Source organism: Strix uralensis, chromosome 32, assembly GCF_047716275.1.
Source record: "Strix uralensis isolate ZFMK-TIS-50842 chromosome 32, bStrUra1, whole genome shotgun sequence".
Taxonomy (NCBI): Eukaryota; Metazoa; Chordata; class Aves; order Strigiformes; family Strigidae; genus Strix; species Strix uralensis.
Window position 1 is genome coordinate 855,451 of NC_134003.1, and position 23,506 is coordinate 878,956.

General features: G+C 57.7%; 4 protein-coding genes across 12 annotated transcripts in view; 2 read left to right on the forward strand and 2 right to left on the reverse strand.

The window, feature by feature from the left end:
- SMG5 (SMG5 nonsense mediated mRNA decay factor) overlaps positions 1 to 9,304 on the forward strand; it is a 32,948-nt gene extending 23,644 nt beyond the window's left edge. The window contains exons 16-22 of one of the 2 annotated variants that reach the window (XM_074853409.1): positions 449 to 607; positions 827 to 886; positions 1,815 to 1,974; positions 2,924 to 3,014; positions 3,621 to 3,695; positions 4,019 to 4,157; positions 4,519 to 9,304. In XM_074853409.1, the coding sequence (XP_074709510.1) occupies positions 449 to 607; positions 827 to 886; positions 1,815 to 1,974; positions 2,924 to 3,014; positions 3,621 to 3,695; positions 4,019 to 4,157; positions 4,519 to 4,602 (768 nt within the window). In that variant the 3' untranslated portion in view covers positions 4,603 to 9,304. Of the gene's footprint in view, positions 1 to 448; positions 608 to 809; positions 887 to 1,814; positions 1,975 to 2,923; positions 3,015 to 3,620; positions 3,696 to 4,018; positions 4,158 to 4,518 lie in introns of those variants that run through there. The other variant, XM_074853410.1, reaches the window with a different exon arrangement.
- Positions 9,305 to 9,426: 122 nt separating this feature from the next.
- Positions 9,427 to 15,615, forward strand: PAQR6 (progestin and adipoQ receptor family member 6). 4 transcript variants are annotated; one of them, XM_074853413.1, is made up of 8 exons: positions 9,427 to 10,927; positions 12,111 to 12,219; positions 12,454 to 12,566; positions 13,332 to 13,537; positions 13,616 to 13,742; positions 13,974 to 14,070; positions 14,184 to 14,328; positions 14,493 to 15,615. In XM_074853413.1, the coding sequence occupies exons 2-8, from the start codon at positions 12,169 to 12,171 to the stop codon at positions 14,762 to 14,764; spliced, it is 1,011 nt and encodes a 336-aa protein (XP_074709514.1). In that variant the 5' UTR covers positions 9,427 to 10,927; positions 12,111 to 12,168; the 3' UTR covers positions 14,765 to 15,615. The 4 variants fall into 4 exon arrangements, with proteins under 4 accessions (XP_074709514.1, XP_074709512.1, XP_074709513.1 ...); XM_074853411.1 differs by having other exon boundaries at positions 13,332 to 13,742; XM_074853412.1 differs by lacking the exon at positions 12,111 to 12,219 and having other exon boundaries at positions 13,332 to 13,742.
- A 1,166-nt stretch (positions 15,616 to 16,781) lies between these two features.
- Positions 16,782 to 17,647, reverse strand: BGLAP (bone gamma-carboxyglutamate protein). 2 transcript variants are annotated; one of them, XM_074853336.1, is made up of 4 exons: positions 17,562 to 17,647; positions 17,241 to 17,285; positions 17,074 to 17,140; positions 16,782 to 16,923 (listed from the first exon to the last, which is right to left on the reverse strand). In XM_074853336.1, exons 1-4 carry the CDS (start codon positions 17,635 to 17,637, stop codon positions 16,794 to 16,796), a joined length of 318 nt encoding a protein of 105 aa, XP_074709437.1. In that variant the 5' UTR covers positions 17,638 to 17,647; the 3' UTR covers positions 16,782 to 16,793. The 2 variants fall into 2 exon arrangements, with proteins under 2 accessions (XP_074709437.1, XP_074709436.1); XM_074853335.1 differs by having other exon boundaries at positions 16,782 to 16,926.
- A 1,060-nt stretch (positions 17,648 to 18,707) lies between these two features.
- On the reverse strand, positions 18,708 to 22,544 carry PMF1 (polyamine modulated factor 1). Of its 4 annotated transcripts, none has more exons than XM_074853333.1 (5): positions 22,321 to 22,544; positions 22,098 to 22,203; positions 21,549 to 21,649; positions 20,216 to 20,411; positions 18,708 to 19,291 (listed from the first exon to the last, which is right to left on the reverse strand). In XM_074853333.1, the coding sequence occupies exons 1-5, from the start codon at positions 22,527 to 22,529 to the stop codon at positions 19,232 to 19,234; spliced, it is 672 nt and encodes a 223-aa protein (XP_074709434.1). In that variant the 5' UTR covers positions 22,530 to 22,544; the 3' UTR covers positions 18,708 to 19,231. The 4 variants fall into 4 exon arrangements, with proteins under 4 accessions (XP_074709434.1, XP_074709432.1, XP_074709435.1 ...); XM_074853331.1 differs by having other exon boundaries at positions 21,480 to 21,649; XM_074853334.1 differs by lacking the exon at positions 18,708 to 19,291 and adding an exon at positions 19,706 to 19,921.
- Between the last annotated feature and the right edge of the window lie 962 nt (positions 22,545 to 23,506).

The following is a 23,506-nucleotide window of genomic DNA, read 5'->3' on the forward strand; positions in this document are numbered from 1 at the left end:
TCGAATGTCACCTCAAGCTGCTGGGGCAGCTGGAGCAGAGTGCAGCGATCTCACATCCCACGTGAGCTCACCGTTTGCTGCCTTTGTGCAGCAAGAGTGGTGCCTACCCCAAAATCAGATATAGATTGTTTTGTTTGATTTCCTTTTCCCAGCACTGAGGGCTTGAGCAGAGATTTGTGGGGGAGAGCCTGTTGATGTTTTCTGCAGTCTTCGCAAGTTGGGGAAGCCCAGACTGCAAGCACTTCCAAGCTTTCTGTCCAGCTGTAGGCTTTCCTGCTGTCTCTTGTCTTCAGAAGCACATTTTCATCAGAAATGTTCCCTTTAGATTTTTTTTTTTAATAGCGGTTTCTGCCTTTTCCAAAAGCGTGAGCTGCAGGGTCGGAGCTGGCTCAGGCTACAACCCCCATGGGGAGACATGGCTGGTGATTGCCTGTCTGCTTCTTTGCAGTCTGTTGTTCGGATTTGCTGCATTCGGAGCTTTGGCCACTTCATTACCCACTTGCAAGGCAGCATCCTGCAGTTCAACTCGGAGCTTGGGATCTTCATCAGCATAGCACAGTCGGAGCAAGACAATTTGCTGCACCAGGCGCAAGCCCAGTTTCACATGGTGAGTTGGCAGAGGTGGGCTAATTCTCTGTACTTGGCACAATTTCCTGTAGATTACTATTAGATTGTAACTATAATCACAGATCTTTAGTGGGAGGTCAAAGTTTTGCTCCTTAAAGCTACTTGGGTGTCCCCTTTTCACCCTGTTTCTGGAAGCGTGTGCTAGTGTCAGCTTGTGTGTTTCCTGCTAACTGATATGGAAGTTTGTTTTTGTAACTAGGCTGCAGAAGAAGCTCGTCGGAACAGGCTAATGCGAGATATGGCTCAGCTTCGACTGCAGGTAGGAGATGGCAGGTTCCAGCCTGAAAACTGGCAGGGTAGTGGCTGAAATGTCTGAAACTAGGAATCAGAGAATACCAGCTTGGAAGGGATCTCAAGGATCATCTGATCCAACCTTTCTGGCAAAAACACAGCCTAAACAAGATGGCCCAGCACCCTGTCCAGCTGAGTCTGGGAAGGGAGAGCTCTCTGCTTCCATCCCACGCACAGGCAGTAAGTCTGTTCTGCAAAGACAGAATCATAGAATATCTTGAGTTGGAAGACACCCGTAAGTCCCTGCTCCTCGTAGGGCTACCTAAGACTAAACCGTCTGCCTAAAAGCATCGTCCAGATGCTCCTTGAACTCTGACAGGTTTGGTGCTCTGACCGCTTCCCTGGGGAGCCTGTTCCACTGACTGACCACCCTCTCAGTGAAGAATCTTTTCCTAATGTCCAACCTGAACTTCCCCTGATGCAGCTTCGTTCCATTTCCTCGAGTCCTATCACTGGTCACCAGAGAGATCAGCACCTCCCCCTCCACTGCCCCCCTTGAGGAAGCTGTAGACTGTGATGAAGTCACCCCTCAGCAGCGAGGTCTCCCCTCAGGTTTCTCTCCAAGTTGAACAAGCTGAGTGACTTCAGTTGCTCCTCCAAAGTCTTGCCCTCTAGACCTTTCACTCTCTTGTTTGCCCTCCTCTGGGCACGCTGTAATAGTCTGATGTCCTTATACTGAGGTGCCCAAAACCGCACACAGCACTTGAGGTTGGACCACACCAGTGCGGTGCAGAGTGGGACGAGATCACCTTCCTCTGACCCCCTGGCTGCATCCAGCTCTGCTCCGTGTGCTGGGAGGTTTCACGGGCCTGATGGACCTTTGCAGGGCGAGTCTTGCCCTGTTAGATCGTTTGTTTTAGCGTAAATACAAAGCGAGTGTCTGTGTGTTTTTTCAGCTGGAGGTTTCTCAGCTGGAGGGAAGTCTCCAGCAGCCCAAAGCGCAGTCAGCCATGTCTCCGTACCTCGTCCCGGACACCCAGGCCCTCTGCCAGCACCTGGCTGTTGTCAAGCAGCTGGCCACCAGCGGGAGGTTCATAATCATCATCCCTCGAACAGGTACGGGGACTCCACAGCAAAAAAACGAGCCTGCCTTCTGCTCATTCCAGAATCATAGAATCATTTCGGTTGGAAAAGCCCTCGAAGCTCCTCCAGCCCAACCATGAACCTCACCCTGACCGTTCCCAACTCCACCAGATCCCTCAGCGCTGGGTCAACCCGACTCTTCAACCCTCCAGGGATGGGGACTCCCCCCCTGCCCTGGGCAGCCCATTCCAACGCCCAACAACCCCTTCTGCAAAGAAATACTTCCTAAGAGCCAGTCTAACCCTGCCCTGGCGCAGCTTGAGGCCATTCCCTCTTGGCCTGCCGCTGGCTCCTTGGCTCAAGAGACTCCTCCCCCCTCTCTGCACCCTCCTTTCAGGGAGTTGCAGAGGGCCAGGAGGTCTCCCCTCAGCCTCCTCTTCTCCACACTAAACCCCCCCAGTTCCCTCAGCCGCTCCCCATCAGACCTGTGCTCCAGACCCTGCACCAGCTCCGTTGCCCTTCTCTGGACACGCTCGAGTCATTCAATGGCCTTTTTGGAGTGAGGGGCCCAAAACTGAACCCACTCATCGAGGGGCGGCCTCACCAGTGCCGAGCCCAGGGGTCAGGTCCCTTCCCTCCTTGCTGGGAAGCGAGCCCCGTGGGCCGAGGTGGTGGCTTCCTCTCCTGCTGCTGTTGTCTTTTACTTCAGCTGGAGCAGTTGTAACGCCGTTGCCACATGTCACTGTCGGGGCCTGTTTTATGTGTGGCCCGTGCTGGGAAGAATCCAACATAGTGTATCGATGAACATCTGGGAAGAGAGAGGCCCTGCTTGCCCTTCACTTCATCTGCCTCCTGCGGCAGCCGCTGCTGCTGCGCATCACAGACTGTTCAGGGCGATGAGGAATTCTTGACACATCTGGATGAGTTTGCAGCAGTAGAGCTGTAAACCAGATGTTCTTTTTTTTTTTTTTTTTTCTGTTAGTGATTGATGGCTTAGACTTCCTGAAAAAGGAGAACGCAGGTGCTCGGGACAGCATCCGGTATCTGGAGGCAGAATTTAAAAAGGGAAACAGGTGAGAATGGGGGAGTGATGTGATTTGCCCTTGCTTTTGGTGTATTTTGGGGTGGAATAAAATGTTAATGGTGGGAGCAGGCGCTGCATCCCTTGGAGCAGAGTGAGGAGTGGGCCAAGGAAAAGCCAGGCCTCAGGAATGCGCTTGGCAGGAGGGAAAGCAGTGAAGTAACAGATTTGGCAGCTGGTTCTCCAGATGCGCTTGTAGCTGCTGCTGAGCCATGAAATGTAGCTGCTTCTGAGGACCGGGGGGAGCTGCATCTCTTTATCAGAGCATAAAACTGAGCAGTGCCTTTTACTGATGCCCTGGGAGTGCTGGAAGAGCTGTACGGCGCTATTGCCCAGGGTAGCTGCAGAAGGACAAACGGCTCTTTCTGTGAAGACAAACTGCATCTTCAAGGCCTGTGTTGGGGCTGGTGAGCTTTGAAACACTCGTGGTATTGTGACCTGCACCCAGCTGTGGTGATAAGGGTGGAGGTGATCTAGAGGATTCCTTGGGCAGGGCTTTGGGTGGTGTTTTGGTTGATAAAAGGGTGGACGTGCCGTAGAGCAATGACTCCAGTCTGTGACACGGCCTCTCTGAGCTCAGTGACTGATCTTTCCTCAGGTACATTCGTTGCCAGAAAGATGTTGGGAAGAGCTTTGAGAGGCATAAATTGAAGAGACAAGATTTAGATGCCTGGTAAGATTACAACATCTGGAGATGCCTGAGCCCGATTCCCAGCAGGCAGGTGGCTTTGGGGAGAGGTGTTAGCACTGGGGCCCATTGTGCAGCGTGCTTGATGCTCTAATAATTTTAAAATTTCTTAGAGTGTTAGGGCATCCATCTGTGCGTCTCGCATAGCACCAAGTGTTTGGTGCTAAGAAGGGTCTCAAAAAGCCCTCAGCAGGCAACAGAGAAACAGTCCTGCTCTCCCTGTGTCCTCCTGAGCATATGAAACTGCACAAACAAGTGGTCTTCCCCCTGATTTTTCCCCTCTGTTTCTATTTTCTTGCGTCTGGCAGGAATCTCTATAAAATACTGGACAGCTGCAAACAACTGACAGTGTCCCAGGGAAGCGGAGATGACGACACCACGGGAATGGTCACCATCATCACGGGCTTCCAGCTGGAGGACCCAAGCACGTTCTCGGCGCCCATGCAGGTCGGTAGCTCTTTGGCTGTGCTGAGCTTCCTAGCAAGATCAAAATCTGGTTGACTTTTTAACGTTCCTGCCTTGGGTAATAACTGTCCTGGATTTCCCAGATTTCGAGATTCCTGTTTCCTTGAAGGCCCCTTGATTTCTCATGTTTTTGTGGTGCAAAGTATCCTGGGGGAGGTGGGAGAAGTAATCTGCGTGTCTGCGCAGGCCTCTCGCTCCAGAGCAACTGCAGCATGGAGGAGGATTGAGCCTTTTAGCCAGGGCAAACTCTGCCTGAGAATCTCCCAAGTTGTGAGGGGCAGACTTCTTGACAGGGCAAGAAAAAAAAAAAAACAAAAAACGTTTTGTCTCTGTTTGTTTGCAGTCTGCCATCCAGGCAGCCGCCAATGCCAGTGTAGAAATAAAAAATGTTCTGGAGTTCTACAAGCAGTGGAAAGAGATGGGCTGATGTTCGGAAAGGCATCGGGTTGGTGTACCTTTCTCTCCCCCTCTCGGAACGTGCAGCGTCTGAACAAAGGAAACAAAAATCCGGGCGATACTTAGAAACGAAGAAGCAGCAGCAGCAACAATAACAAAAATATCTACCAAAAAAAAAAAAACCAAAAAAAAAAATCCAATTTGGGCACGCACACAGACACCCTCCACCTGTATCCCCACCAGACGGCTGTACATCTCCGACGGCGCCAACTGCTCTGAGAAGAGAGAGGCACCTCGGCACGGCCGAGGCAGAGCTCTGCCCTTCTCCCAGTCGGCAGAGATGGGCGAGAGACGGGCAGTCATTCATTCCCCCCTCATTCCTCCCCAAAGCTTGCTTGGTCACCTGAAATGGGCAGGCAGCTTCGAAAGCGTGGACTTGACTTCAGTGAAACCAAACCAGCGCAGCAGAAATGGAGCCCTCCTAGCTTGGGAAAGAAGATCCAAAGAGTGTTTAGCTCTTGCTTGGCAATCTGGTGACAGGAAAGCAGATTTTTTTTTTTTTTTTCTCCCCTCCTTTGAATTATTTTTCAAGGGTTTTTTCCTTTTAATTCTTAGTTTTTATATATATAAATAATATTAAAAAAAAAAAAAGTCGAGTTCCTTTGGGGTTCTGGATACTCTTCCAATGTCAGAGAGAAAAGGAAACAATTATGCTATTTAAAAGGGGGGGAAAGCTCTTAATATAATTTTTTTTTTCTTTGAACAAGCATATTTATTTCCTTTCCCTGTCCCCCATGGAGCGGGCTCAGTGCAAAGGGATTTTGGCCTGCAAGGAGAGAGTAGTCTGAAGTGCACATCCTTGCTCTCCTTACAAGCTGCATGCTTCACGAGCAACAAGAGATTGGCTGGGCTGCTTGAGAGAGGTGAAAAGGACTCTGCTCCTCCTTCCCCAGTCCCTCCCACTTCTTTGCTTCCAGCGTAAGACCTTGGAGAAAAGGAGTGGAATCCAGCGGAGCTGCTGGAAGAGAGAGAAGAGCCGTGTGGGATTTAAACACCGCTAAGGCTCAACCACTTGGCTGGAGTGCTGTGACCCTGGGTTGGAGCAGACATCTCCAAAGGACCCAATGCCTCTTCTTTTTTTTTTTTTTTTTTTCCTTCTAAATCTTGCAATGAGGTGTGGAGGACGAAGGAGGATCTCAAAGCCATTATCTCTTCTGCTGGTTGTTCCGACACACCACTGCTGCTATGCCATGCTAGAGAGGGTGGCAGAACTCGAGTGTTTGTGTCCCCCCTCCTCGCATCCCTCTGGAGACAGCGCAGTGACTGCCGCTGCCCAGGAGGACTGAGCTCACAAACCGTTCAGTGCTTTTAGCATCCCAAAAAAGAAGGGATGATGCTACCTGGACAGATGCTGGAAGAGCTAATTTCCCTGTGAGGGACCTTTCAGACCTCCATCCTGACAGCATCTCAAGCAACCTGTGTCTGACATCCTGTCACACGCCGATGCTTGGAAATGAAGAAACGGGTTGCTCCCGGGACAGCAGAGCGGTGGGAACGGCCTCTTTGTAGTTCATCTGTGTCAATGTACTCAAGAAACAGATGTCTCCATCCACACGAACTAACAGCAGCTATGCAAGTAAAAACCACTAGTCTTCTACGTTTGCGTGTTTTTTCACGTGGGCCAGCCAGAAGCTGCTACGAAAGGGGCATAATACAGACAGACGAGTAACATACTCCAATCTGTGCAGACTTCCTAGCATGATGCATTGTACTGGAGTGGCAGGATGTTCCTTGTTTTCAGGTAAAAACTAAAAAAAAAAAAAACCAGCACAAGTCCCAGAGGATTCATTTATATTCCAGTTTCAGTTCCTTTGCAGCATGCAGCCTCGTAGCACAGCAGGGAGAGATGCCGAGCTTTAAGTTAGAGCTGGAGCTGGCCCTACGAGGTCTGTACCTTGGGGTCTGAAAGGCAGGTGGAGGGGCTGGAGTGGCAGGATTTCCCTGCAGGTTTTTCCTTTTGCAGCTTCTCCTGAAACTCGTGGTGCTTTTCTAGGCTAAGCCAAGGAAACGATGTAAGCAAGAACGGCAGGTCAAAGACTCTGGCTCATCTTGGGTGTTCTTAGAGATCTAAGATGGGCTGTGAAGCTTGTCAGTCCCTCTTTCCTCCAGTGCTACCAGTGTTTTTATTTGAAGCCATTTGTTTAGCTCATTATTTTTGTTTGATGGGATGGGAAAAGAAAAGAGAATCATCTTGTGGGACTTATCCTTCAATGTATGAGCCAGAGCACAGTCCCCTCCCCTTTGCCCCTCAGTTGATGCCGAGGACGCTGCTTGGTGATGGTGGAAGCCTGGCTCAGTGGGGTGGATAGCTGGTGGGCTGTGTTGTTTTTTTTTTTTCTTCCAGCTGCTTAAGGAAACCCTCCACTGCCTTGCTGCAGAGCCCATCAGAGGGATCTGCACTCTGCAGCTCCTTTCTGGAGGTCTGCTCGAGCTGAAGCCTGGCTGTGTTTGCCATCTGGAGAGGCCCAATTGTCATTCCCTTCTGGCTGCGTAGTTGGGGTTGGTCAAGGTGAGAGAATTGCTGGGCTGAAATCAAAATCAGGAGGAGCTGGAGGCATTCCTCAGCTCTGCTCTGGGCCAGGTATTCCCTTGGCCACAGCTGGATCTTGAGGGGAGAAAAGAGCAATGCAAATAAAGCAGCAACCAACAGGGAATGCCTGTGGCTTGTGCCTCGGGTCGGATGGCTCCCAGGCTGCCGGGGGTGCGGGATGAGAGCTGGGAGCCCAGTGCTGTGGGCTCAGGGCAGCAGATGAGGCTGGTGCTGTCACTGCACAGACAGTGCAGGGGGTCACAGTCCGGTGCAGGAGACTAACCCAGTCCATCCATGTCCTGAATCAGACTGGTGGCCTGTCAGGGCTGGACACAGAAGGCAGTTTAAGAACAAAAGTAAATAAACTTGATGTTTCTGTAACAAGACGTTGCTTCTGAGCTGCAGTGAGCCCACTTTGGGGCCACGTGGTGAAATCAGAGGGCTTCTTTCTAAAAGGCAGCAAGGTTGTTGCCTTACTTTCCTCATAACCATCCCTTAGTAAGTGCCCTGGTCTCCTGAGGGGGGGGTGTTTAATATTAACACAGAGGTTTTGCACACCTGGAGAGGAGGAAAAGGCCCTTCGACGGGGATTCTTAACAGCCCAGTGGCATCTTTCAGTACATCGTACCTCTGGGCTGTGGGGAGGGATAGTAACCTTTTAAAAAAGGCACCTGAAAGATCCCTGTGCAGGGCTTCCTCTCCAGAACATGCAACTGTGGTTGAGGACCTGATGAATTATTTTTTATTTTTGGATGCGCATCCCCAGTCAGAGATACACGAAGCTGAAAAAGTGGGAGACTTCAAAGCTCTGGAGCAACGTAGCGGCAAAGCAGCCTCAGGGAAGGTGACGAGCTCTGTCCCCTTCTACTGGAGGCTCAACTTGACTTCTTTAAGATTGGGGTAAAGGAAGACACTTCTTACCCCCAATCCCAGCACTCACGAGTTGGAGTCTCCTCCCTGGGTATAAATTGATGCAGATCTGCTACGTCCAAGGGTTAGTGCCAGTTTGCCCCGCACAGGATTTGGTGCATCGCTTCCAAATCCCACCCCAGAAGCCAAAAGCAGGGGGCTGCTTTCCCCGGCCTGTTACGTTGGTTGCTGATGTGAAGCCGTTCTCCAGGGCTAAAGAAAACTTGAGAGATCACTGGGGACGCTCCGTGTATCCCGGCTCCCTGCTCTGCCCGTGGCTCCTGAGCCCTGTGGCTGGGCTTTCCCCAGAGTTTCCCCCAGCCTGCCCCTGCCAGCCCGGGGGAGAGCCGCAGCCTCGTGTCATACAGCGATGGAGCCTTGTGAAAGCCAGCTCAGGGCCGGTGCTATTTCTGTACCAACTCAAAGCTTGCTAAAACCAGCTCCAAGCTAGTCCCAGAGCTTCCACTGTGCTGAGGAGAGCAAAAAACAAAACAATCTTGTGGGCCGAAAGCGTTGGTTTTAATGTGGTGTTGTGTGTTTCTTGGGTTTGATTTTTTTTTTTTTTTTTCTTTTTGCTACCACCATGTTGAGCTCTTGGAAGTTTATGGGGTGACCCCGAGCTGGGGGAGCGCGGGTTTGTGGTGGTTGAGGCTCGCTGGGTTTCCCGGGGTGGCAGTGCAGGGGCCGGGGGCTGTCCCCAGGCCGTGGCTGGTGGCCACAGTCGCTCTGGTGCTTGTTGGACTTGTGCTCGGTGGTTTCACGGGCTGTGCCAAGCGCCTCTTCCTTCTGCTCTGATCCCTGCTCGGCTCGATGCCACCTGCAATGCCTTGGATTTTCGCTTGCATCTTAGATTTTTTTTTTTTTTTTTTTTTTTCCTTCTTGACATCCAGCAGAGCTTCCCAGTCTGGCTGGGGCAGAAAACAGGGTGGGGAAAACGGGGCGGCTGTGAGAATGGAGAAGGGCAGGAGGGTTGGCACAGGAGCCCTGTGCCGCTGGTCCTGCCTCTCTGTCTGCTGGCAGGGAGAGGACTGTTGCTTGGTTTGAGGCGAGGGACAATCATCTCTCCCTCAGTCCTCCTTTTGTAGCACAAAAAAAAGCCCAGCCTGTGGATTTGTGCTTAGATAGCTCTGGCTGGGGGACCGATGGGACGAGGAGGAGCTCGGGGGCTCTCACGGCATGTGTCTTGACTGTGATCCGAACACATTGACTAGCTTAATAAAATACAAGATGTTTGTACCTCTTGTTTTGTGGTGATTCCCAGCCCGGGTTTCTCCTACGCGGCCCCATTTTTGATACGTGAATCATACGTGCACTTTGACCAAACTTTCTGCTTTTCAGAAAAAAAAAAAAAAAAGCGTTGCCATTCCCAGCCCCTTTGAATGTTGAGTCAGGTGAAGGAAGAAGGTGAAACCCTTGGTTTGCTTTTGATCTGATGGGATGAAATGTAGGTGGGTCCCTTCCTTATCCCTCTAACAGGACTAATTTCCTTTGTTCCTCTCCCCTTTGCTCGCTGCCTTTGTGCGTGGGGACAGATTCATCCTCCTGCCAGGGCTCTGCACGTCGGAGCATCCCCAACCCCAGCGACATTGTGATCAGCAAAAAGAACCGCAGTGGTTTATTGGGTGTCTTCTCAGGGGGGTTAGAAATGACACGTTATTTTAAAATGCGTAACTTCTAAGTGTTGATTTAAGAGGCTTGGTTTTGGGGGCAGAGCTGAGCCTGTGAGGGTCCAGGCCAGGCACTGGTGACACGGAAGCTGGGGGTGGTGTTTTATGGCGGGGGGAAAACCTTCCACTCCCTGTATTCGTTCCCACCAAAGCTCCTTTATTTGCTCTGCTGGTGGAAAGCCTTGAGCCAGGCACTAATATAATTTACTCTCCCTCTCCAGTTCTTTGGAGGCTGCCAGCAGTAGGAAAGTCGGAGAGGGAGGTTGTGAAAAGGCGAATCTGCCTTTTAGTTCCTAGTGGGAGAAGGAGCCGTGGGCGACTTCTTCCCGCGGGGCGAGACGTGCCCTGCGTCCCAACGCCGCTGCCTGCCGTGGCACAAAAGGGACCTGTCAGCGCCAGCTCTGTCCCCTCCAAAGGGGCTGGAAACGCCTCTTCCAGCTTGCGGGGGCCGTGCCCAGAGGCTGCCCAGCGTCGATGGCCTCGGCGGGGGCTCTGATGTGCCACCTGCCTCCTTAAAAACTCAGTGCCTTCGTTTCCAGGCAGCTTCTTGCTGCAAGAGCTGCCCCGGTGGGGCATGAACTGAGGGGTTTTTTGCAGAATTGAAGCAGATTAAAACCTTATAGCGCTGATGAAGAGCTGGGCCTCTGTCCTTGGAAAGCCCCGGGAGCCTCCCTCTCACCGGCCGCTCCCCCCCCTGCGCCTCCGCTTCTGCTTTCCCTGTACAGAAATGCCATTTCTCTGCCCCGAGTAGGTCCCCACGCAGGGTTTGCTGCGCTTCACACAGGTTATTTTGAGGGGCTTTTCAGCCCCAGGACCTGCACCCCTGCGTAGATACAGCAGGTCCCTTTGCGGGCAGGCTCACGGGACCCCCAAACCCTCACGCCGGCCGGAGAAGCACCTCTCAGCCGGTGCTGCCGGTGCCCCAGAGCCCTGGGTGCAGCTCAGCCCCGGCGCCTGCGGATTTGAGCTGCACGTCGTGGGGTGCTGAGCCAGGAACATGAGCCTTCTCGGGAGTAAATAAATCCCCAACGCTGGGAGCTTGGACAGCAACGATCCCGCTCACGGTTCAACCCTCCACCTCCTGAACGGCGGCTCCATCCCACCGCGGCGCCGACGCCTCTGCTGGCATTTGCTCCTGGACTGAGCCTGAGCCACCTCCAGCCCTCGCTGTGCCAGCGGGACGCTCTCAGGTCAGCCGGGAATGTTTTCCCAAATTTAATTTTGCTTTCTTCACCTTTCCCCACCTCCTGGGTCTCTGCGGCGCTCGTGGGGCCCCGTGGTGTAACCGGGTGGGTGTTTGCTGCGGGTCCCTGCGTGGACCTGGCACTCGGCTCCCCCGGCTAAAGAGCTCGTTGGCATTTAAAATCTGATGCCCAGAGCCACTTTCCCGTAGTCCCACCACCGTCGGAGCAGCGGGGTCTTGCACCCAGGGGGAATTTGGGGGGATTTCAGCCAAAGGCAGCAGCGTGTCCAGCACAAAGTTCCCTTTGAGCCCCCGCAGAGGCCCCGGTTGCCCCGTCCGCCAGGGAGGGACCCTCTGGCCACTTTCTGCTGCCGCAGCCCGGGAACGCGGCCGGGGGAGGTGGGTGGTGAGCGGCAGCCGTGGGGCTGAGACCCCCAGCCTGCGGGGGGGAGGGGGGGAGGCCCAGCACGGTGTCACCCACCATCCCACCAGCGCTCCTCGCCAGCTCCGCTCCTGCCCCACGCAGGGTGGTGGGAGGTGTCTCCAGACCCTTTTAGGTTGCTTCTTTTTTTTTTTCTTTTTTTTCCTTTTTCTCCTCCTTTCTAAACCACTGGGTGAGTTTTGGGCTGGGGGTTGACAGGGGACACTCAGGATTCCCCTTGTGCTTTCCCCATGCCGTGCCTCAGTTTCCCCACTGGGGAAACCCTTCCCCAACCACCAAGTTCTGTGTCCAGCTTCACCCTGGCCCCTGTGTAAACCTCCGTGGCTGGGCCAGGGCTTGGGGGTCTGCAGGGCGTCTGTGGGGCTTTTCCCCCTCCGTGGTGGCCCGGTCCTAAGCCTAGTTCTACCAGGGACAACCCCAAAGCAGGTAAATGGGGTCAGGAGCCTCCGCGGGGACGCGGTGGGGCAGGGCATGAGGGCAGGATCTGGCTCTTTGCTGCAGCCCCCCCCCCGACTGCTGCCAGCCCCCACCCATGCCCCCCCTGTCCTGGGCCTGGGGGGCCCGATCCTGCTCAGATACCCCGCCATCCCCCTCACCCTCCCCGTGGCTCTCTGGAAGGGTGAAGGCGGGGAGCTTTGCCAGTCACATCCCTGGAAAAAGCCGCTGAGCTGAGCCGAGAGTCGAGCCAGGGCAGCTGTCCCAGCTCCTGCAGCCCCCTCCCCCAGTGGCCCCTGTCCCATCTCTGCAGGCCATGGGCTGTGGCCCAGCGCCCTGACACCTCTAGCCCCGAGTGCCTCAGCCCCACCATGCTGACGATAAAGCTGCCGCAGATCTTCAGGGTCCATCAGGTGCCGCGGGTACGTGTGGCTGGGTGATGGTGGGGCTCTGCCCTCAGGTTTTCCTCTCCCCGAGTTCCCTCATCCAAGGTGGAAAATCACCTGGGGGTCCCCACCCAACCTTGCTCCAGCTGGTGAGACGCTCCCAGCGCACCCTGCCTCAGTTTCCCCACCCACCACGAGGCCAGAGCAGCTCTCTGGGGCTGCCCCACTCCCCCCCCGTGTGTCTCCTGACCAGCCCCGCTGTCCCCACAGATCTTCTGGGAGGATGGGATCATGTCAGGGTACCGGCACCCCAAAAGCTCAGCCCTTGACTGCGTCCTCAGCTCCTTCCAGATCAACATCTGGACACACTTCCTACCGACCTGGTGGGGATGGGGACAAGGACAGAGACGAGGACGTGACTAGAGTGGCGATGGGTGTGGGGATATGGGATAGTGACAGGGACAGAGATGGGGAGGGGGACAGGGACAAGGAAAGAATGGAGATGGGAATGGGGACCGGTTTTGGGCACCTCAATCCGAGAGAGATCTCGAGGGGCTGGAGCGAGGGCAGAGGAGGGCAACGAGCTGGGGAAGGGGCTGGAGAATAAATCCTGTGAGGAGCGATGGAAGGAGCTGGGATGTTCAGTGTGAGGAGGAGAAGGGGAGGGGAGACCTCATCACTCTCTGCAGCTCCCTGAAAGGACGTTGTGGAGAGGTTGGTGCTGGTCTCTGCTCCCAGGGAATTAGTGACAGAACGAGAGGGAACGGCTTGAAACTGCAACAGGGGAGGGTCAGGCTGGACAGGAGGGAAAAATGTTTCCCAGAAAGAGTGGTCAGAGAGTGGAATAGGCTGCCCAGGGAGGGGGTGGAGTCCCCACCCCTGGGGGTGTTTAAGGGCCGTTTGGATGAGCTGTGGGGGGATGTGGGGTAGGGGAGAGCTTTGTAGAGTCGGGCTGAGGGTTGGACTCGCTGATCCCGAGGGGCTTTTCCAACCTGAGTGATTCTGTGGGACAGAGACAGGAGTGGGGATGGGGGCAGGGACGGGGCCAGGCGTGACGATGAGGAGGGGCTGGAGGTGGGAGTAGGGACAGGGATGGGGACAGAGACGGGGAATAGGGACGGGGATGGAGCTCACCCCTGTGCCCGCAGGTATTTCGTGTGGCGCTTCCTGGTGCTCTCATCCTCCCTGGACTTCTGCCGGGAGCCCCACCACTGGCCCCTGCTCATCTACCTGCTGCTCGTCTGCCTCTACCCCTTCGCCTCCAGCTGCGCCCACACCTTCAGCTCCATGTCGGCGCGCGCCCGCCACATCTGCTACTTCTGTGACTACGGAGCCCTCAGCCTCTACAGCCTGGGTGAGCCGCTGCAGGGGGCCCGGCGCAGGGATGGGGACAGGGACCGGGAGCCACTGGCCCCCTCGTTTTTTCTTGCAGGCTGTGCGTTTGCCTACGGTGCCTACGCAATGCCCGACCACTGGGTCAGCGGCGTTTTGCACCGTTACTTTGTCCCCGTGGCTGCTTTTAACTCCTTTGTCTGCACCGGCCTCTCCTGCTACTCCCGGTATGTTTTGCGGAAAAAGCACCAGAAAAGCACCAGTCCTGCAGCTGGGTGGAAACTGGGGCTGGATGTTTCCTCCTTCTCAGCTTTGGGGTCTCTGGGGTGGGTCCCCTTGTGCAGGCAGCGGGTGTGGCCCAAAGCTTGCAGGGTCCTCGCTGCAGGGGCTGACAGGAGTCTATGTCCCCCCTCCCCAATTCCCCCTCCCCAATTCCCCTCCCTTTTCCCCCTTCACAGCTTCCCTGAGCTGGAGCATCCCCGGCTGAGCAAGGTGCTGCGCACGGCGGCTTTCGTGTACCCCTTCCTCTACGACAACATCCCGCTCTTCTACCGGGTGAGTCGGGGTGTCCCGGGGCAGGCTGCTACCACCACGGGGGTCCCGGGGTGCTTCCAGGGGTGGGGGGTGTGTGTGTGCGTCCCCACCATTGCTCACCCTCCTCCCCACAGCTCCTCTTCTGCTTCTGGAGTAGCTGCGCCTGGAACGAGGCCGTGGCCGGGTACTGCTACCACCTCCTCTTTGCGCTGCTCACCGGCTTCCTCTTCGCATCCCACCTGCCCGAGCGCCTCGCGCCCGGCCGCTTCGACTACATCGGTGAGCAGCAGCCCCCAGTGCCTCCCAGTGCCTCCCAGTGCCTCCCAGTGCCTCCCAGTGCCTCCCAGTGCCACAGCACCTGCCCCCAAAGCAACCCCTTGCAGTGGGAGCTGGGCAAGGAATCCCAGCACCCAGGGGTGCTGTTGGGCCTCTCACCCCGACAGGACACAGCCACCAGCTCTTCCACATCTGCGCCGTGCTGGGCACCCACTTCCAGCTGGAAGCCGTCCTCAGCGACGTGTGCTCGCGCCGGGCCTGGCTGCGGGGCCGCCTGCCCGCCCCCGGGCTCCCCGGCACCTTCGGCACCGCCGGACTGGCCCTTTTGGGCAACGCCGCCATCATCGGCGCCTTCACCGCCGCCTTGCCGCGGGCCCCTGGCAGCTCCGCCGGCCCCGCAAGCGTCCTCACGGAGGCTGGGTGCCGCAGGGAGCCGTGACACTGCGGGGTGAGTGGCTGGGCTGGGGGCACCCAGCTGTCCTGGCACCCCCAGAGCTCCTCCCCTGGCTCCAAGTGTGGGGAGAAGAGGGTGAGGGGCTCAGATGCCTCAGTCCTGCTGTTGGGTGTCTTGGGGTGTTATAAGAGGAGGTGCCCCCCCCTCCTCAGTCCCTCAGCCAGCGAAGCTGCACCCCCCCCATTCTCCCTCTTCGTGCCTCAGTTTCCCCACTTTTAAAATACAGCTAATCACACTCATCACTGCAGGGAGGGCACTGACCCATGTAGCAGCCCCCCATGGAGGCGCCCAACCAAGGCCTGGGACCCCCAAATCCCTGACCCAAGCAGGTCCAACACAGTTACCCTGGGGACCCGTGTGTGTCTGTCTGTCTGTCTGTGCGTGATAGTCACAGCCCAGCAGGGCTGAGGTGCAGTATTGGTGGCCCCACTGTGGCGTTCGTGGCCCCAGTGCAGCGGCGGGGCCATTGCTGGGTGCTGGGGGGCAGCTGAGGGCTCTGGGCCCCGGGGCTGGAGGCAGAGAGAAGGGTTGAGTTTCAGTGAGGGCAAATGCCGGGCTCTGCCCTTGGGCCACAACAACCCCCAGCAGGGCTACAGGCCTGGGGAGGAGTGGCTGGAGAGCTGCCAGTCAGAGAGGGACCTGGGGGGGATTGGTAATGAGCCAGCAGTGTGCCCAGGGGGCCAAGAAGGCCAATGGCATCCTGGCTTGTACCAGCACTGGCGTGGCCAGCAGGGACAGGGAAGGGATGTGACCCCTGGGCTCGGCACTGGGGAGGCCGCCCCTCGATGAGTGGGTTCAGTTTTGGGCCCCTCACTCCAAAAAGGCCATTGAATGACTCGAGCGTGTCCAGAGAAGGGCAACGGAGCTGGTGCAGGGTCTGGAGCACAGGTCTGATGGGGAGCGGCTGAGGGACCTGGGGGGGTTTAGTGTGGAGAAGAGGAGGCTGAGGGGAGACCTCCTGGCCCTCTGCAACTCCCTGAAAGGAGGGTGCAGAGAGGGGGGAGGAGTCTCTTGAGCCAAGGACCCAGCGGCAGGCCAAGAGGGAATGGCCTCAAGCTGCGCCAGGGCAGGGTCAGACTGGCTCTTAGGAAGGATTTCTTTGCAGAAGGGGCTGTTGGGCGTTGGAATGGGCTGCCCAGGGCAGGGGGGGAGTCCCCATCCCTGGAGGGGTTGAAGAGTCGGGTTGAGCCAGCGCTGAGGGATCTGGTGGAGTTGGGAACGGTCAGGGTGAGGTTCATGGTTGGGCTGGAGGAGCTTCAAGGGCTTTTCCAACCCAGATGATTCTGGGATTTGGGCTCAGGTGGGGGTGCAGGGGGCTGGCAGGGGCCATGCGGGGGGTGAGCCAGGCAGGTCCTGCACTGTAGCCTCTCCAGGAGCTGCGGCCGGGGCTGTGCTGGAGATCAATTTGGGGCAGGGGCGATTCATCACCCTGGGTGGGGTCCCCGCAGCAGCATTGCAGGTGGTTTGGGTGGGGGAGAGGAGAGACAGAGCCCAGCAGCCCCCAGCACGAGGCACACGCGTGTGCGTGGTGGGTGTGCAAGGGAGGGCCGGGGTCCCGTGGCCATGGTCTCGAGCTCCTCACACCTCCCCCTGCAGCCCCAGCCTTGATGAAATGGTGGTTTGCTACGGGAACCCGGCTGCTGGGAGGGCGCAGGGCTCCGGGGGGGGCACATGGAGCAGCCCCGCAATAACCCCGCGCTTGGGACAAGCATCTTCTTTAAATTAAACTGGAATAATGGTGGTGCAAGCGCTGGGCTCATCATTGCCCGGGCTGGGCGCTGGACACCTTTGGGTGCTGGGAGAGGGAGGTCCTGGGCCTCGGGGGTGTGATGTGGGGTACACCCGCTGCGCTCCCCCCCCCCTCCCCGTGCCCTCAGCCCAGGAACGAGCTGACTCCACCATCTGTGCATTTATTTCTTTCCACGGTTAACAGAAAGGGGTGTAAAAGGGGGGCTGTAGGGTGGGGGTTGGCGCCCCTGTGGGGCCGCAGCACGGCTGGGGGGGCCGGGGGGGGTCAGACGGGGCCGTAGAAGCGCCGATAAGCCTCCTGGAAGCCGATGTGGTCGGCCAGCTCATCGCAGGCGGGGTTGAACTCGCACACCTCGCGCTTGGCCTCCAGCGGGTCCCGCACGACCCCGTAGACGCTGCTGGGGACAGATGAGGGATGAGGAGGGTGGTGGAGGAGCCCCGGGGGCGGGGGGTCCAGGATTTCAGCTGGGTGGGGAACGTGTGGCCCCGTCGGTGTCACCCGGGGGGGGACACAGGCTCCCCTGCGCAAGGGGGCCAAGCGCTACCTGTCATAGACGTAATTCCTCTTGTGTCTCCGCGCCAGCTCGGCGCTGGCACGTTTGGAGACGAAGGCTGTGGGGACACAGCGAGGAGGGGGGCGGTCAGGGGGGGCTGGGCCCCCCCCATCCCTGTCCCCGGGGCAGCAGGGACGAATCCCCCCGCGGACACTCACCTTCAGAGCTGGGCGAGTCGTCGGCGCTGACGGAGCGGTCGGCAGCTGAGGGACGAGCGGGTGACTCGGGAAGACCCCACGCAGGCTCTGCCCTCACCCCGCTCCTCCTTTTGCGGGGGGGGTCTCACCCCCACCCTGCTCCTCAACCCTGTGCTGTCCCCCCTCACCCAGCCCCCCCCACCTGGCCGAGGGAGCCCTGATCTCTGTCCCCCCGCTCCAGCCCCACACCCTCCCCTCACCGAGGCTCCACAAATCTCCCTCCAAGCCCCTCCGCTCCCTCCAGCTCCTGGGGGGACCCTCCCCACCGCCCCCCCCCCCTACCTCTGCGGCAGAGGCCGAGGGTCAGCAGGGCCAGGAGGGTCAGCAGGACCAGGGGCTTCATGGTGCTGCTCCGCATGTGCTCGGGGCTCCCCGGGCGCCTTTTATCGGGCGCTGCGCGAGGAGGGGCCCGCGGCCCCGCCAGGGCTATTTCCAGCACATCCGCCGCGGCCGGGAGCCGCCAGCGCAGGCGGCAATTGTGGTTTTGGGGTGAACCCGGTTCCCCCCGTGACCGGCCAGAGCCCACAGGGAGGGAAACGCGGCCCCGGGCCAGTGTTTGGGCCCAGCCCTGCCGGCCTGGCAGCACCCCAGTCCCTAACTGGGGCTGGACCCTAACCCGAATGACCCTAACGCTAAGCTCCCAGTCCCTAACTGGGCTGGGAGATGGGGGGCACTGGTGGGACTCCCCACTGCCCTCCCCAGTCGTTGACTGGTCTGTCCCAGTTCCCACCGCTGGATCCCAGCAGGGTTGCTGCCACGCTGGGAGAGTTTCCTGCCAAAACCTGTGGGGATTTCCTCTCCACACAGGGCCAACGGGCACTCACTCGGTGGCCAATTTTTGCCTCGGGGACCAGCGCGTCCTCCCTGTGGCATCGCAGCCCCCGGCCAGGGCTGGCGGCCGTGACCGCGAGAGGCCGCGCAGGCGCCCTTGTCCTTGCCCTCCACACGCTCTCCCGTGCCACATCCCACCCGGGCAGCGCCGGTTCCCAGAAACGAGGCCTCGGAAAGATCCAGCACCTCTTAAAACCCCCAAACAGGGGTTTGTAAGAGCAACAAGCGTTTTGCTGGTGTGGTTCAGGCACCGAAGCGGAGCAGAATCTCTGGTTCATCCCTGTTCACCTCCTGCTCTCCACAAGACCCCAGCAGTGCTCAGGGGGCTCCCCGCCTCCCCAGTTTGCTCCCATTTAACTCCAGAAAGGCTCCGAGCAGCGGGAGCTCCCAGGGCCGCCTGGGGTGACATTCCTCTTTGGGATCCTGACCGCTTTCCCGACTTTCAGATCCTCTAAATCCCAGCCCTGTCTTGAAAAGCGGAACCGGAGGCTTTGGGGCGGAGGAGGAGAGAAATGCCCAAGCCAGAGCCTTTGTCAAACAAACCCATAAATACAGAGTACGCGGGCCAAGCGCACACAGCGGGAGCCAAGACCGGGGGAACAACAGCTCCAATTTATTTAGATTATAATGCAGCGAGGGAAGGCTTGTTTACGACAGAAGGAAAATATGCCTAAGTCAGTCAATCGCAGGCTCTGGCTGCCTGTAATTGAAAACAGAGGTCTGTGCGTGGTGGAAACGGCCACCGTTGTTCTCAGAATTTGTTTTCCCCACCCCATGGGGCACAGCCTCTCGCAGGTGAGCAGAGAACCCGCTGCCCTGGGCAGATGCGGTGTGGGAACACTCACAATCCTCCTCAGGCTCGGGAGGACGCTCCTCGTGACCCGCCCAGCCCAGAGGAACGACCTTTCCTTCATTTTGAAGAAAATCCTCACTCACAGGGATTCCCCAACGCGTTTCCCCGGCTCGTGAAGCCCCGCCGAGGCCGTAAAGAGCAGCTCCAGAGGGGTGAAACCGAGCCCAAAAGTTTGGTTCTAGGAGTCAACGTGGAGGTTTCACAGGAAAATATTCAACCCCTTTGCCACGAGGCCACACCGGCGAGGCAGGGCGCGTCCCCGGCTCCCTCACGCCGCGGTCCCCGGAGAACCGCCCTCGCTGCTGGGAGGGGGCAGGTTGGAAAATAACTAGGAAAAAAAAAAAGAATAAACAGCAACGAGGAACTTGACGCGATAAAGCAGCTGCTGACACGGCTGTTCTGAGGGGCCACGGGCAGATAAATTGTTTAAAATCACAGATATTGAAAATGAATGTGGCAAAAAGTCCGACTGTGGCAGCTCCAGCTGCACAAAGTGCCACGGCAGCATCTACCCGCCCGCGGGCTCCGTGTGCTGCAGCTCCCCGGCCCCTCACTCCTGCGCAGGAGGCACCGATCTTTCTCTAACGCACGTCTAAGATACCATCAAGGCCACAAATTTGGCTTTAGTAAGCCAGAATCAGGCCCGTTCCCGCGCTAAAGCAGCGCGCTGGCTGTCAGATCTGAAGGATTCTCCCCGTTGAGCCGAGCGGGGAAATAGGAAATTCTCATCTATTTCCAAAGATCCTGATGCGTTCTTTTTTATTTCTTCACAAACTTTGATCAAATTGTGCAAGTCCGGCAGCTTTTCAGTCCCGCTGCAGGTTTCTTCTGGCCTGACAAGAGGAGGCTGCGTCTGCCACGATGATAAACCCCCCCCGCAACACGCAGGATCTTCCCCCCGTCCTCACTGCGGCTCCTTGAGCGTCGCCATCAGTTCTCGTTGCTCTTTACTAATTGCCTGGAAGGAAAACAACCGCCACTGGACTCAGCAAAGCGCTTTTCTCCCCAGATGCCAGCGTTCAGGACCCCGAGCGTCGCGCGCACCGCCGTCCCCCGCGCGGCCGGAGCACGACCCGCTCATCCCACCCGCAGAAACGTCCCAGCCACCGCACACAGAAAAACATCCAGGACCTCCAGTGAAACGCCCAGGCCCAAGTGGCTCCTGGTGAGGCCTTTGATAAGTGGAGAGCTGCAGAACCGTGCTTCTTGCACACTGATGCTGCAGAGAGGTTTATTTATTTTTTGTTTTTACCTGCCAGGCATGTTTGCGAGCTTGTATCAGCTGCTGCAGCTCTGCGATCCTATCCCTCCCCGCAAGCACGGACTCCGCCACCTTCCTGTTCTCTTCCTCCTTCTCCTTTAGGATTTTCTGCAGGTATGCCCTGTGCTTCAGGAGGTACGGCACCATGGCGCTGCAAATATCCTCTTCCGGGATCCCGCTGGGACGCCTGCGAACAAACCGGGATGTGAAGCCACCAGGCAGCAACAATCCTGCACAACAACTTCTGTCACACACCTCAACTTAAAGTTCCACCGCTGGAACGTATCAGCTCAGCGGCTCCTCCGCCTCCGGATGCTCGAGGACAGCTACAACACGCGCGTGTAAAGCCCCCAAGGGCACACACAAAGGGAACGGGACGAGACCTTCCCAACTCTGCCGTCTGTGAGGCCTGGAGGCGGGCAGGGTGTAATGAACTTCCCCAAATGCAGAATCACAGAATCACCTCAGTTGCAAAGGACCTCAAAGCTGCTCCAGTCCAACCATGAACCTCCCCCTGACCGTTCCCAACTCCACCAGATCCCTCAGCGCTGGCTCAACCCGACTCTTCAACCCCTCCAGGGATGGGGACTCCCCCCCTGCCCTGGGCAGCCCATTCCAACGCCCAACAACCCCTTCTGCAAAGAAATCCTTCCTAAGAGCCAGTCTGACCCTGCCCTGGCGCAGCTTGAGGCCATTCCCTCTTGGCCTGCCGCTGGGTCCTTGGCTCAAGAGACTCCTCCCCCCTCTCTGCACCCTCCTTTCAGGGAGTTGCAGAGGGCCAGGAGGTCTCCCCTCAGCCTCCTCTTCTCCACACTAAACCCCCCCAGGTCCCTCAGCCGCTCCTCGTACAACATGTGCTCCAGACCCCAGAAACAAGGAATCCTGATGATACTTTTTGATTAAAACACCCAGCCTGCCTTTAGGGCGGGCAAAAGGCAGCGTGTCCAACTTCCAGTGCCTGCTGAGGGCCTGAGCAAGGCAGCCCAGCCAGAAGCGCTTGGCTATTAGCCACCAGCTGTGGCTAAAACATGCCTTCAGCCTTTTAAATTATTCAGAATCGAGTTTACCTCCCTCTGGCCTCAGCAGCACTAATCTCTTTGCGCTGAAGAAGGACATGACCTAGAGAAGCGCAAATAAAACTTATTTTCGAACGTTTTCGATGCTGTTAAGGTTTTTAAAATTTTTTTAAATCTCCTTGCAGCATAAAGGCCTACAGGACACATCAACACGACCCAAACATTGCACGGGAACTGACTTTCGCCCTTGAAGGAATGTGCCTCCACACACGCGCTCCCCAGACCGCCTTCCACAAGACCATCCATACCACGCAGGCTCTTCCCGGTTCTTTGCCTCCTCCACGATCTTATCCAGGGAATTAAAGAGCGGCTCCAGATTTCCTTCATCCTTTACCTCCTGGATCTCCTCCTGTGAAGGAAGGACACCGCAGGGATTCAGCAGGGCCCAAACCGAACTGACACAGACATCATCCTGCTCATGAGCCCTCGCTTTTCCCTGGATGAAGGCTACGTCCTGGGAATCACCAGCTATTGAGTCACCATCCCTGGAGGCATTTAAAAGACATGTAGACGTGGCGCTCAGGGACAGGGTTTAGTGGTGGAGTTGGCAGCGTTAGGTTTAAGGTTGGACTCGATGATTTTAACGGCTGTTTCCAACCGAAATGATTCTACAGCTCTTCCTGTGGAAGACAGAGAGGTCTGGAAGAATCCCTGGGGAGCAATCTTAACTTTCTGGTTTTGCCATTCAAGAAATGCGTTTGCTGCCCTTAATACCAAGCAGCGCAGTGCTTTTACACCGAGGGCGTGAAGCCCCTCCGAAGGCACGCACAGCCCCGAGCCCCTGCCTCCCCCTTCACCTTGATGGACGTCTGCAGCTGGGATATAAACTGGTCGTAAATGCTCCTGGTCATCTCGGGCTGCAGTTTGTAGAAGCAGCAGTAGCAGTTCGCAAACCTCTGGTAGCTGCAAAACCGGAGGGGCCGGGGGGTCACTGCAGGGGGCCGGGGCCTCCCCGCGGCACGGCCCGGCCAGGCCAGGCCGCGCCTCTCACGGAGCGGCGAGACCCGGCCCCCGCCTCACCTCCCGGCCGCCACCAGCTTCTCCAGGAAGGTGTCCACCACGGTGGCGAACACCTGGGCGCGGCCCGGCGCAGCCGGTACGGACGGGCCGCTCTCGCCACCCGCCGCAGCCTCCTCAGCGTCGCCCCGCGCCGCCGCCATTTCCAGCCGCCCGACGGCCCCGCCACCGCCGCCCATTGGCCGCCGCCACCGCCCGACGGCCCCGCCCATTGGCCACCGCCACCGCCCATTGGCCGCCGCCGCCGCTCATTGGCGGTTGCGCGGGGCCCGCCCCTGCTCACTGCGCATGCGGGGAGCGCCGCGCTCCTCCCGCCCCTCCGCAAAGCGCGAGGACGCGCCCTTAGGGGCGGGGGCGTGGCCAAGCGCCAGGGGGCGTGGCCACGGAGAGCTCAGCCCACCCCCGAACCAGGGCAGAATGGCTTAAGCATAAAAACCCCCAAAATAATAAAAATCACAGGGGGCTGAAATGCTCCATCTGTCGCACGAGGGCAGGAAAGGGCGATCAGCACAATAAGCAGATCACGGGGTTAACCCCCGCCCACGTCTGCTCCCAGGCAGAATTAATAAGGGCAAATGCCGGGTGCTGCCCTTGGGCCACAACAACGCCCAGCAGGGCTACAGGCCTGGGGAGGAGTGGCTGGAGAGCTGCCAGTCAGAGAGGGACCTGGGGGGGATTGGTAATGAGCCAGCAGTGTGCCCAGGGGGCCAGGAAGGCCAATGGCATCCTGGCTTGTACCAGCACTGGCGTGGCCAGCAGGGACAGGGAAGGGATGTGACCCCTGGGCTCGGCACTGGGGAGGCCGCCCCTCGATGAGTGGGTTCAGTTTTGGGCCCCTCACTCCAAAAAGGCCATTGAATGACTCGAGCGTGTCCAGAGAAGGGCAACGGAGCTGGTGCAGGGTCTGGAGCACAGGTCTGATGGGGAGCGGCTGAGGGACCTGGGGGGGTTTAGTGTGGAGAAGAGGAGGCTGAGGGGAGACCTCATGGCCCTCTGCAACTCCCTGAAAGGAGGGTGCAGAGAGGGGGGAGGAGTCTCTTGAGCCAAGGACCCAGCGGCAGGCCAAGAGGGAATGGCCTCAAGCTGCGCCAGGGCAGGGTCAGACTGGCTCTTAGGAAGGATTTCTTTGCAGAAGGGGTTGTTGGGCGTTGGAATGGGCTGCCCAGGGCAGGGGGGGAGTCCCCATCCC

What these genes read in the sequence shown, in the direction of transcription:
- PAQR6 (XM_074853411.1), top strand. Translation starts at nt 12,169, where the DNA reads ATGCTGACGATAAAGCTGCCGCAGATCTTCAGGGTCCATCAGGTGCCG. An exon ending in GGCCTCTCCTGCTACTCCCG is followed by an intron (nt 13,743 to 13,973) that starts GTATGTTTTGCG and finishes CCCCCTTCACAG; the next exon opens with CTTCCCTGAGCTGGAGCATC. An exon ending in CGGCCGCTTCGACTACATCG is followed by an intron (nt 14,329 to 14,492) that starts GTGAGCAGCAGC and finishes TCACCCCGACAG; the next exon opens with GACACAGCCACCAGCTCTTC.
- BGLAP (XM_074853335.1), bottom strand. Translation starts at nt 17,637, where the DNA reads ATGCGGAGCAGCACCATGAAGCCCCTGGTCCTGCTGACCCTCCTGGCC. An exon ending in CGACTCGCCCAGCTCTGAAG is followed by an intron (nt 17,141 to 17,240) that starts GTGAGTGTCCGC and finishes GTGTCCCCACAG; the next exon opens with CCTTCGTCTCCAAACGTGCC. An exon ending in AGGAATTACGTCTATGACAG is followed by an intron (nt 16,927 to 17,073) that starts GTAGCGCTTGGC and finishes ATCTGTCCCCAG; the next exon opens with CAGCGTCTACGGGGTCGTGC.
- PMF1 (XM_074853331.1), bottom strand. Translation starts at nt 22,529, where the DNA reads ATGGGCGGGGCCGTCGGGCGGTGGCGGCGGCCAATGGGCGGCGGTGGC. An exon ending in AAGCTGGTGGCGGCCGGGAG is followed by an intron (nt 22,204 to 22,320) that starts GTGAGGCGGGGG and finishes CCGGTTTTGCAG; the next exon opens with CTACCAGAGGTTTGCGAACT. An exon ending in ACATTCCTTCAAGGGCGAAA is followed by an intron (nt 20,412 to 21,479) that starts GTCAGTTCCCGT and finishes GTTTGTTCGCAG; the next exon opens with GCGTCCCAGCGGGATCCCGG.